The sequence below is a fragment of the Strix uralensis genome, chromosome 5 (assembly GCF_047716275.1).
Source record: "Strix uralensis isolate ZFMK-TIS-50842 chromosome 5, bStrUra1, whole genome shotgun sequence".
Lineage (NCBI taxonomy): Eukaryota > Metazoa > Chordata > Aves > Strigiformes > Strigidae > Strix > Strix uralensis.
The window spans coordinates 15036739-15049678 of NC_133976.1; the positions used below are offsets into that span (position 1 = coordinate 15036739).

The following is a 12940-nucleotide window of genomic DNA, read 5'->3' on the forward strand; positions in this document are numbered from 1 at the left end:
ACTTCTGTTACTCTGAGAATGTACCAGTTAGAATCATGAAGCCTAAATAAAAACGTGTCATTCTCAGATTAGCCCACAAATTTGGTATATTGTGCCAAACATCATGTTCCAAAGCTAACTAATGTGAAGAATAAGTGACACTTAGCATCTTTAAAAATTATAAAACTCTGGGGTTTTTATATCTTTTTCAGGCCATACCCATTTGTTTTGTTTTATTCCAAATTCCATGGGCTAGAAATGTGTGTTGATGCAAGGACTTTCGGAAATGAAGCTCGATTCATCAGGCGTTCATGTACGCCAAATGCAGAGGTGAGCATGTACATAAAGTAGGTTTTATTTATTTAGCAGTCCCCTTTTCCTTCAGTTTCCCAACTGATAATTTGAGCAATCCCTACAATTTCTACACAGGTACTTTAAAAAAAAAAAATCATTATAATATAATAATGTTCTCTTGAATATAGGTGAGGCATGTAATTGAAGATGGAACAATTCATCTTTATATTTACTCCATCCATAACATTCCAAAGGGAGCAGAAATTACTATAGCATTTGATTTTGATTATGGGAATTGGTAAGTATTTGAGCATGCTGTACATCTAATGCTTATTAAGTGATGTTGCGATTCAGAGTGGCTTTATTTTTATATCACTTACTTTCTTGCATGCTTTAACACAGGGCTCCTTAGGCACTGTATTTACAATGAATGGGGGGTGTGTGGGCAAGGTTTCTTCTGTATTTTTATTACTGCACATCTGTTGCTAGTTTAAGCAGTGTTGCAGTTACTTACAAATGTTGTGGAAAAGATACAAACTTAGATGAATACAAATAAAAATGTACTACAAAAATTTATTGTCCTGTAGTGCAGGGAGAGTAGAGGGAAGAAAATCTATAACTATTGGGTAATGTCCTGTGTATTTCAGAGTGCCTCTGTAGTGTAACATCAGGAAGACCGTGCCTGTGGAATTCAGTTTCAAATCATGTTTGTTTAGTATGTGATTAAGAATGTTGGAATATACTGAAGGCTTAGTGCCTTAGGTTCTATAACCTATTACACATTTTCCTGAATATAACTGCTGCTCCACTGATGATCTGGAGAAAGCTCTAATAAACTGTTCCCATTATCTGTAAACATTGTTTTGAAATGGTAAAGGAAACAATCAGTTAAGTTCCATTCACATATGTAGGAATTGTTATTCAAACACCTGAAATCTGATGGCAAAATAAGGCATTTGAGTGATACAATCTAGTAGTGATTTCTCTTGGCTAGTAGGAAATGTTCTAGGGTATAGGTACCTTGCGCAGGAACACCTAGGCTAATACTAACCTTGGAAACTGAAGCGTTGAAGAGCCTATTTCTGTATGTGCACTTGGTCGGGTCCAGAAGCAGTCCAACTGTTTCACATTTTGCTGCACCAAGGTAACGGACTTTCCTGTGGTCTGCTCGTAAGTCAGCTTGGATGCAGTGCTGTGCAGACATGCCCTCACTTCTTCTGGACCTGAACTAGTTATGTCCATAGAGTACTTACTACCTGTATTAATGAACTTGGGTTCAGACTAGCTCAGTACCTTGTGCTTTTGAGTGTTGTAGACATACTCCTACATTGCTCACATGAAGACAACCTGAGAAATTGCCTGGTTGATAAGTTTTTTTGGTTCTCTTATTTATCCTTTTAAAAGTATGTAATAATTGTATTTAGCACATGCAACTGACAGCCTATGTAAGTTGAATGTCTTTGAATAACAGTTCCTACATATCTAAGTGGAACTTACAATTTTTCAAAGTGACTCTTGAGTTCTTCCCAGTGTGCTTGTTTGGTAATGTGTCTACTGTCTTTGCATAAAGCAGGAACTCCCTGCCTTCCATGCATTTAGATGTCTTCCCTTTTTAAAGCAAATTCTGTTAACCAGTATATGAGACTTTGAATTACAGCAATATTATGGATTGGTGAAAACTTGAGTGAACTTCTTTTAATATGGTTGGCTTACATCATAGCAGATGTTCAGTGTGAAATGTATCAGCTTGTGTGATTTAGTATTGAAAAGTCTCACTGCTGTACAGTGTAATCAAAATACGCCTTCTTGTATTCCTTTACTTTTAGTAAATACAAGGTGGATTGTGCTTGCCTCAAAGAAAATCCTGAATGTCCAGTTCTCAGACGTTCTGAGCCTACAGAAAACATCAATACTGGATATGAAACCAGAAGGAAAAAGGGAAAGAAAGAAAAAGATGTTTCAAGAGAAAAGGAGACTCAAAATCAGAACATCACATTGGACTGTGAAGGAGCAGCCACCAAAATGAAAATTGCAGATAATAAACAGAGGAAGCTCTCTCCCCTTAGGCTGTCCATTTCTAATAATCAGGTATTGACACAAAGATGATCAGAAAGAAAAGCTTTTAAACACAAATACTCTCCTTTTGTAGTTATTAAAGGAAGTGTAACAAGTTACTGGAAAGGGGTGTGGAGATCTATGAAAAATCATAATGATGGATAAGCTGTGTAGAATTTTTTATACTATTTTCAGTATAGTTTGTTTGGAAGGGACGTTTAAAGGCCATCTAGTCCCTGCAGTGAGCAGGGACATCTTCAGTTAGATCTGGTTGCACAGAGCCCCATCCAGCCTGACCTTGAATGCTTCCAGGGAGGGGGCGTCTACCACCTCTCTGGGCAACCTGTTTCAGTGTTTCATCACCCTCACTGTAAAAAATTTGTTTCATATACCTAGTCTAAATCTACCCTCTTCTAGTTTAAAACCATTACTCCTCCTGTTGCAGCAGGCCCTACTAAAAAGTTTGTCCTCATAATACTTGATTGTATTTAAATACATGTTGGTTCCCATACCAGTTTTAACTATACATTTTTCCTCTGAATTTCATTGTGGATCTCTAATGTGAAAGCCTCATGTCATGCTTTCAGGAGCTCCCACTCCATCCTGAAGTGTCTTTTGGTTAGTTTTGTATGTTACTCAGGAGCATAGTATTTTAACCATAGCAATAAGAATGCCTGCTCCAATAACAAATGAATCTTCAGCTTAGAATATTAACTGTTGGCTGCAGCTCTGTGTAGAAGGTGAAATAGAGTTTGGGGAGTTGGGAGGAGGAAGGTGTGTTTTGAAGCTAAATATTGCATAGTAGGTGGATAGTATGGTAAAGCTGCCTGGTAATATACCATGGTAGTCAATCTTAAATTAGTCTTTCTTGTAATATGTCAGTTTGAAGTAACTAGTGGGAGAGATTCATGAGATTAATTAACATCTTAATTTTGCAGAGCACTTGTTAAAGATAAATACTTAACATGAGAAGATAGTTACTTTAGTAACTATCTCTCCTTTCTTTTTGGAGGTGGTAGTGGTGATTTTTTTTTTTTTTTTTCCTTATGTGGTGTTTTCTTATGTTAATTCAGGAGCAGAGAGAAAGGGGTTATTCTGGGAGGGAGCCATTTCCAAGTTCTTAATCTTTTAACATCACTTTAGGAGGGAAGAAAATAGGGTGAGAATGAGCATATTGACCACCAGTTTTCATAAGATGATCAAATTGTTCTGGGGTTTTAGTAGCTAAATACCTTAAAAATGCTTGGAAGTCCAGAAGGCATGGCAGGTGACTGTTACAAATTATGATCCCTAGAGGCATCATTTAAACTTTCTCACCTTAAGTGGTTTTTTTTATTTTTGTGTTTTGTTTTTAACAATTGATAACTGGTATGTGGAACCTTCTCCTGAGCTTTTAACATAATATACCGTGCTTACATAGAACAGTCACAGGAGAAGTCATACTGTTTTTCAAAACTGAACTTAGTAGGAATTGTGAGAGGAATAAAGCTGTTAAAATGTGTATCTAAGCATAGAATCCAGTCAATTAATAGCTTTTTTCCTGGGGTGAAATAGCTAAGGTAAAGAAATAATATGAGAAAATGTAAATGTACTTCTAAGACAAATGTTAAAAAAACTTTGTCTAGTCCTTTATGTAAAAGTGAAATAAACTGCATATAGGACTAGTGAACACTTAACCCTCTTCAAATTTTTTTTTTCCAAAACCAGAAAACTGTTATTAGTTAGCTAACTCTTGTGTTTATAAAGTGACTAGATCAATGGCCAGTGTTAGTACCCAAAAATGTTTATTAGTTTGGAGGTTTAATTCTGATACTTTTTCTGGTTGGTGGGGTGGGGGAGTTTGGAGAGAACCCCAAAATTTCAGTAAGATCAGTATGCTAGAGAAAAAAGATACAGATGTGTCTAAGCACAGAATGGAAAATATTAGTAAAGCGATTATATTTACAGGTTTATACAGAGGTACAAGTGGATATTAGGGTTTTTTATATTTTTGTCTTGATTTATTGGCTTGGGTACTTCTAATGTAGTGATCTGAGGATTCTTAGTTCTGTGTAGCTTAGTTTTTCCCTAGTTTGCAAGAGTAATAGAGCTTCTGTAAAGCAGTCATTTCCATCTTTCAGGAGCCAGATTTTATTGATGATATAGAAGAAAAAACACCCATTAGCAATGAAGTAGAAATGGAATCAGAGGAGCAGATTGCAGAAAGGAAAAGGAAGATGGTAAGTTGGGAAGCAAGTAGCTGCCTAAAGTTGTCAATAAGGCTGTGACACCTGTTCTTCCCATGCTAATTGCTGCCTTTTTGTAGGCGTATAGAATTTGAGTATATATGAAGTCAGATCCTTACATGAAGTTCAACTTAAAATGCACGGCTTGTTATGTGAGAGCATTTCATCTGGCTTGATCATTGCTTTCTGACAAAAACCTGCTTTTATCTTCAAATGTGTATAGTTCTTATTGCCTTTAAAAAGGCATTGTAGAAATCATCTAGATTTTATTTTCTTTGCTCTTTATTACTGCTTGTTATTTGTAATGGTCATTTTTATAGATAGTATTTGGGAGTCAGGATTTTTGCCTGACTTTTTTTTTTGTGCTTCCAACTTACAAAGCCTCAGAAAGCATGATTTTCAGAGGTTCGTAGAACAGTGTTCTGTAAACTGGCATTTTAAAATGTGAGGTTTTTTGTTAGGCATTCAAAATGTGAGATACTTGAAATTACTAGTTAAATCAAAATCTTGGCCAAGTTGTATAATGAAATACTAAGATTTTGAACTTTATTGTTTGTGCTCACAGAACTTCTGATAAGTGGGGTTCAAGGTGACAGCAAAACTATCTGCATCTGCCCAGACCTTAAAAAAAAGAGGAAGATGTAGTATACATTCCTTTGGTCAATATTTCCTACAGCTCTGTCAGTAGCAAAATTGATGAGACTTACATTTATTAGACATCAGAAAGCAAAATCTGCTCAAGTAATATATATATTTTAATACAAAATCTGAAGAATGACAGCATGAGCTCTGATACTAACATACAGCAGTGTCTTGCAACGCTGTTGAGGAATGATTCTCATCAAACACTCTTGGATGTATTGGTTTTGCTCCAGAGGATGTGCTGGCTTTTTTTCTTGGCACTTTACATTTGTATTCGTATTAAAGCAAAGCTCTCTTTGAAACTTAGTTGCAGCAGCGTTGCTGGTAAAGATCTAGTTACTACTCTAGCTCCATTATGAGAATTGCAAATAACTGCAAGTTTGCCTGTATTTTACCAAGCAAACAGAGGCAGGTTCAGTGGCAGAACAAAACTCGGTTCCTCATTCACTTACATGAGCAATATATTTGCAGGTATTCTGTCATTGTTGCTGTCAGTGCACTGTTGAGCTGCAGGCATTTATTAAAAAAAAAAAAAAAAAAGTTTGTGATAGAAGCCTCAGGTTTTGCCACCTCTGTATTGTCTTAAGCAGAACTCTGTACAGATGAAAGGATCTGCCTCTGTACAGCACTAGGACCTGAATTATGGATAAAAAGAAAATTGAGCTTCCCTGTTATGTTACCATACTTTGAAATAGTGATTCTTGGATGTTGATTGTATGTTTTGGTGTAGTTTGGGACACTTGGAAAACTGGGTCAGAGGGTAATGGAGCTTTGTGTTGTTTCATACATGTATTAGTATTTCATATCTTACTGGTCATCAGTGTTCCACTGTTTTTAAAAATTATACATGCAAGTAAGTGTCTCAGAGCTATGTGTTCTTTTTACGCTCAGAGGCCAGTGATTTACTAGTAAATCACCATTTTTAGCAAGTTCTTAAAAAAGAGTCCAAAGCAGGACTCTTATTGTTTGTCAGGGTTGGTATGAATGCAAGTCTTTCTTTAGAAGTCTGTAATAATTGCAGTTAGTGTAACATCTCCCTTTCCTCTGAGCTTCTGCTAAAATTGATCTCCATGTCAACATACGCTGAACATGTTCTGAAGTGCTTTTAAAAAAAAAAAGTTCTTTATGTATTTACATATGAAAAAAATGATGACTGAAACTTGATCATGATTATTATTAAATCCATCAGACAAGAGAAGAACGGAAAATGGAAGCTATCCTGCAAGCTTTTGCCAGACTAGAAAAAAGAGAGAAAAGAAGAGAACAGGCTTTGGAAAGAATCAGTACAGCAAAAACTGAGGTTAAATCAGAATGCAAAGAAGCACAGATTCTCAATGATGCTGAATTTATTCAGGTAGTTATCTGGAACTTTATTTTAAAGCTGGCTTTCGTCATGGCATATTTTATCTGTTTGGATGTTGAGCTGCACTTTAAGATTTATGAAATACTTTTTTGTTTTTCACCTCTGAACTCAAATATATTTGACCAAAAGCTCTGTAGTTCTTTGACATTGTATTTTTTTTTTCAAGAAAATATGTATAAAATTCACTTATGAGGAATTTCAGTTACATTAGGTTATGTAAATGTGCACATGCGCACCAGCTGTACAATTCAGTGTCTTTGAAGTTCAAGACAGGAGGTGTTTACTGATGCTGACTTTAGCCACAGGAGGTGGCTTTCCTTAGGCATCCTCTATAACCAGTGGAGAACAACTTGCTTCTTCAGTGGGTTATTCAGGAAGAGATTATAATTGAGGTGTGTTTTCTGAATTCTTGCAAATAATGATTCATAAACAATTTTTTACTTTGTTGATGGATGCTAGTATGTTGCTTTCCTTGCAAATAGTGGTACAGATTTGCAGTTCAGGTTAATTTCTGAATAATTTCTGTCAGTATGCTGTTAAGTACCTTTTGTGGCAATGCTAAACGTTTAGTATACATTACCATAAAAGTAAAAATTACCATAAAAGGACATTGGACTGAAAGTTGTCATGGTGCAAGCAGGTTCTAGAATGCATGAATGTTCTATGGCAGTTACGGCAGTTACCTGTGGTGATCTGACCAGGGACTGGTGTGTGTGGATACTCTGCCGATACAGCAAGTGCTTGGGAGGAAAACAGAGAAAATCTTGTAGTTTGCCTTGAAGAAGAAGGACTACCTCTGAAATACTTTAGTTCTAACAACAAAAATGAGATACAGGCTTTTTGGACCTGCAAAAGAAGGAGGAACTGACATTTTGTTTTGAGAAAGATACATCGCTTTACTTGTGTGTGGGATCTGTTTACTAGACTTTTATTTTGTACCAGGAACCAGCAAAAGAAGAAACTACCACCAAACCTACCCCAGCCAAAGTTAATAGAGCTAAACAGAGAAAAAGCTTCTCGCGGAGTAGAACTCACATTGGACAACAACGTAGACGACACAGAACTGTCAGCATGTGTTCAGATATCCAGCCATCTTCTCCTGACGTGGAACTAACTTCACAACATAATGAAACTGAGAATCCTGCACTGGTAGCTGAGCCTGAAACAGAAACTGTTGTTACAGAAATGGTTACTGAAACAGAAGCTCCAGCACTTAATAAATGCCCTACTAAGTATCCTAAAACAAAGAAGGTATGTCTCTTCAGGGGTGGGGAGGAGAGGATGGACTTTAACAGAGTTTTAAAAAATTATAGACTGCTGCATGAGTATGCAATTATATGTAGATTTTTAAAAAAAAAAAAAAGTTGACTCATTTCTTTAAAAATCACCATTACATAGCAACTCACTGGTGATAAATCAAGATAATAAAAAAAAGTATGTGTAACATCCATTGGTAGAAGTTACTTTGGATTTTAAAAGACTTCCAAAATCGTCTTTCAGAACAATTCTGGAACAAATATTTCTAAAGGAAGTACTTTCTAAATGGGCTGAAATAATATACATAACCAAAACATAATTAAAGCTGTTAATTTAGAGGGAGGGAGGAAATAAAAGTTGCCTTTCCATCCTTTGTTCATCATATGCTTTAGAAGGTATTTTAATGGTAGCAAACAGAATATCTCAAAGGAAATCATTGAGTGCTTCTGAGATGTCTGCTCTGAAGTGAATGGATTCAAACACTCAAAATACATGTGTATGGTTGGAGGGAAGATTCTTTAGAGCTTTTTTTTTTTTTTTTTTTTGGATTGCACTGCAAAATGCTTGAAGAAGTGCCACAATACCCAAGACACTCAAAAAAATTTAAATCTGCAGGTGTGAATAGAGCAGTAACACTTTCTGCTTTAAAATTCTACAGACTGCATTAAAAAGTGACTTTCTTCCAGCATGCTTTACAAGTTCTCCTGAAAGTTTTGTTCAGTGGAGGGAAAGGGGGAAGAAGTCATAGGTTGAAACTTTTTGTCAAATAATAACAATTTCAAGATGGTTTTATCTTAAACTCTCAAACATACTTAACTTTTTTGTTTTCAAAAAGCACCTGAGTCATCCTGTAACACTACTTATTGCATCACTATTAAATTCTTGTCAGAGAGGAGACTAGAATTTTTCTTCCTTTTTTGCGGGTTGCATAGCAAAAACCTGAGAAGTCTGAAATTTAAATGCACTTTTTTGCAGTACTAAATACCATAGTATTAAGGATAAATGTGAAATGTGTCATTGCACTGTACCCGGTGTACCCTAAGTGAGAGAAAGTCCTGCTTTAAAAATGAATTAATAAATATAAATAGATTTGTAAAAGATAAGCAACTTAAATATATTTTAATTGTGTTAAAGCCTTAATAGTATTTAGTGTGCTATTTTGCATGTCCTTAACTTTATTGAACCATTCTAAAATTTTAGGAGGTTACTCTATCTGTTAACAGGAACTAAAATCCACTAGCACATTTTTCAAAACTACTGAACTAGCTAGAAAAGAATACCCTTTTTTGACAAATGTGCCTTAGTAAATGTGTTGTAATTTAATATAACTACAGTAGTGAAGAATGTTCAAGGCATCTGCCTGACATGTTGACTGAAGCACAGTTCTGGCAGTACGGAAATCTGATGAGGAGTTTATGCTATTTCCCCTCAGTTTAGGTGCTTAGGCACAAGTTTAAAACGTGTCTTGGAATTCTGTTACTAAATTCACATCATAAGTACAGTTGATCTGGGTACTTGTATAGTACATTCAGTGAGAGTTAAATACAATGTTAGTTTACAAAAAAAAAAAAACCAAAACACCAAGAAACAAAAAATCCCCAAAAAACACAAAAAAGTAAGATCCCCAAAACTTTGGTATGTAGACCAAATCTCTACTGATTCCTTCTGCTGTCCCCATTATTTCACTAAAACTGTCCTCATTCTTGCCCTATGTATTCTTAAACTTGCAGCATGGAAACTAGCTGTTTTTCTGGTTTGTGCAAGAGGTGACTAGGTGAATAATTTCTAAAAGCCACTAAAAACACTAATTTTTTTCTCTCTCTTTGTTTAGCACTTGGTCAGTGAATGGTTAAGTGAAAAGAGTGATAAAACAGGGAAACCTACAGACAGTCTATCAGAAAGGCCTCTACGCATAACTACCGACCCTGAAGTTCTGGCTACTCAACTGAATTCTTTACCAGGTCTCACTTACAGTCCGCATGTCTATTCAACTCCAAAGCACTATATTCGTTTTACTTCACCATTCCTTTCAGAAAAGAGGAGGAAAAAAGAACCTGTGGAAAACATTACTGGCTCTTGTAAGAAGGTAATGCTTCCCTTCATTATGGTTCCCCATCCCATATTAATTAAACATAAGTCTGTATTTGCTAGAACAAATTCAGGCAGAAAAAAGCTGGTTGGCAAACCAGTTCTGTCATGTGTAACGTGTTTTGAAACGTTCATTAAACTGTTAAATCACTGATTTGAGCTTGCTTTGTTTCAGCGTTGGTTGAAGCAGGCTTTGGAAGAAGAAAATTCAACAATGCTTGATAGATTTAATTCACCATCGCAAGAGAGATCTAGAAGTCCAGCCATCAATGGTGAAAATAAAAGTCCTTTATTACTGAATGACAGCTGTTCCTTAACAGGTGAAGCTTTTACTAACACAGTACATAAGAGCTATGTCAAAGTAGTTAAATGTGGAGAACTGTGTTCTTTAAAGCGATAATGAAAATTTCAGGGGTATTTGCACTGCTTCCTGATACTTTATTATTTGAAAGAAATGCTTAGTTGCATAGGGGTTGGGATTTTTTCCCCCTTTAATGTACAATTGATACTAGAGAAGTAACCACCATATCTAATAGTGTTTACAGTCAACAAGACTAATGTTTTTGACCATGAGTATTAAGAAGTTAGATTATAAATTCATTTTCCATGCTGTTCTTTATATTCAGAGTTCTTTTCCAATTCAGTGGGCCTGTGTTGCACAAGTTGTGTAACCTTGTAGGCATAATACAAAATGGGAACATGGTAAAACTAAACACATTTCTGTAAGGATATGGAGCATATCAGATGATTCCTGTGTATAGTCCTGAACTTGGAATTTCCACTTTTTAGCTAAACAGTCTTAAAAAATGTATAGAAGTTGACTTTCCCCTTTTCTGGAAACACACACAGTTCTTCCCATCATCCTAGCACACAGATTTCAGTTACTGATACATCTTTAGGCTGAGTTCCATCTTTCAGGAAGCCTGCCCTTAAGAGATTTTTATAATCATACTAATTTTTTTAATGTGTTTATAATTTCATTACATCAAGTACTTAACTGTAAGTGCTTACTGTATCAAGATCTCTAGTTCTAGCTTTTTTCTAATTTTAACACACAGATCTAACCACACCACTAAAAAAACGAAGACTGTATCAGCTGTTGGAGTCTGCGTTCTCAGAAACCTCCACACCTACTCCTTCTCCATATGCCACACCAACTCATGCTGACATCACTGCCTCCGAGCCATCATTGTTTGCTACTCCTCCTAGGGTAAAAACAGAAGATGAAGCTTGTCGAAATGGTTACAAACCCATATATTCACCAGTTACTCCTGTAACTCCATGTATACATGGAAATACCATGCACTTTGAGGTGAGATTTATAATGAATTTTGGTGAGTTCAGAGGATGTGTTTAGACACTGGTGTAAATCAGTATTTGTGCTCCTGCTACAAGGGGGGTGTTTTATATTTCTCCAGGCTAAAAAAGAAACTAACTTGCAATTTTTTCTTACTTATTTAGAATATTTCCTCACCTGACAGTTCCCCAGAAATAAAAAGGCGAGCTTACAGTCAAGAGGTAAGGATATTTGCCAAAACCTGCAAATCGTATCTTTATTTCACCTGTATGGCTGCACTGTTCTTAGTAAATGCTTTTCACCAGCCATTGTAAGTTTCCTGAAACGTAAAGGGTGACTTCCCTACAGGATTTATTTGCTTATTAAGGTGTATTTCCACTTTACCTGTTTAGTTTTCTGTTTTAAACCAGTTTCTCTCTTTTTCTGTATCACTTAAAAATTCTGATGACTCTCATGGAAAGGAGTAACTACTGCAATTTATAGTTAAGAACAGAAGAACACCACTTGTGCTTTTCAGGCTACAGTTACATTTAAATTAACATCTCTCCTTGTTACCAGCATTTCTCAATCATTTTTGTGGAGCTTAATTATGCTCAGAGTGAGAGAGCAGAGCAGAAAGGTAATAAATGGGTTTAGGTGGATTAGTTCAGGAGCAGCAGATGCTGTTGGACTGTCACAGCCCGGGGATGGATGTGTCCCGGTGTGGTGCTGAGGCCAGTGGCTGGGCTGTGGGAGGGCAGCCTGACTCTGAGGCACGAGAGCTTCCATGGGGACCTTCTGCCCAGCACTGGGGTGTGAGGAAATGTCCCACAGCAACGTGGAGCTCGACTTGGGTGTGGTAACTACACAATTTGTGTATAAACTTAATGGCACCTAAAAGGAATAGGTAAAAATTAGTAATAACACAAAGATTTGGCAGGTTATACTAATGGAGACTTTCACTTCTGGCAAGTTGTATAAGTGAATCATCCAGATATTCTCCCCTGGGAGTTAAGCATATATATGTATTTTTTTAAGTCAAAATCTTAACAAATACTGAAATACACAAACTTTTTCATACAATCATAGATGTCGACTGAAATTAACAATTACGTCTAAACTACTGTAGCTGAATACTTTAATGTTTATCTGACTTGAGGGGTTTTACTTAGGAACTTTCACTTTGTAATACGCATAATTTAAAAAGGGTTCATGAAAACCTTAAAACATGTTGGTTTAGAAAAGCTACTTCCAGCCATTGTTAGGTGCTGGGGTTTTCACGGTTCATACAGTTTTAAGAAGTACAAAACAAGTTTCTATAACTTAAGAAATTTTTCTTCCCTCTCCAGAGTACTGGTTTTAATATTGTCTCAAAATTGGAAAATGTCTCAGAAAAGGTTTTCTTTTTTTCTTTTTTCTTCTTGAAATACGCCTTTTGACACCAAGGATCCCTTTTATGTAGAATTGAAGCAAGTGCTTTGTAACTTCTGGCCGGGAACTTGTTCCTGTTGAAGCTCCACCCCTTCCTCTGCCAGTCATAACTAAAACCTGGCATTTAAAGTTCATTTTTATTTTGGCTAATGAGCATTTTATCAAAATGCTTTTACATAATACATGGCAATAGTAGAAATAAGTCTGGCTGTAGAACTGTTTCTTAAAAATAGATAAATTCATGGTACTGGAAGGCCTTTAATCTCACTTAAAGACACAAATGAATGTCAGAATAGTTGCAATTTTGTTGGAGTGTGGAAAAATAGTTTA

At 36.0% G+C, this 12940-nt stretch overlaps 1 protein-coding gene across 6 annotated transcripts in view; it reads left to right on the forward strand.

Annotated features, from left to right (window-relative positions):
- Positions 1–12940, forward strand: part of KMT2E (lysine methyltransferase 2E (inactive)) — a 62161-nt gene that overhangs the window by 39096 nt on the left and 10125 nt on the right. For all 6 annotated transcript variants that reach the window (XM_074869938.1, XM_074869934.1, XM_074869937.1 and 3 more), the window contains 10 exons: positions 192–309; positions 462–571; positions 2100–2361; positions 4449–4547; positions 6385–6549; positions 7501–7809; positions 9647–9901; positions 10079–10223; positions 10962–11215; positions 11365–11421. In XM_074869938.1, coding sequence (XP_074726039.1) covers positions 192–309; positions 462–571; positions 2100–2361; positions 4449–4547; positions 6385–6549; positions 7501–7809; positions 9647–9901; positions 10079–10223; positions 10962–11215; positions 11365–11421 — 1774 coding nt within the window. The remainder of the gene's footprint in view (positions 1–191; positions 310–461; positions 572–2099; positions 2362–4448; positions 4548–6384; positions 6550–7500; positions 7810–9646; positions 9902–10078; positions 10224–10961; positions 11216–11364; positions 11422–12940) is intronic.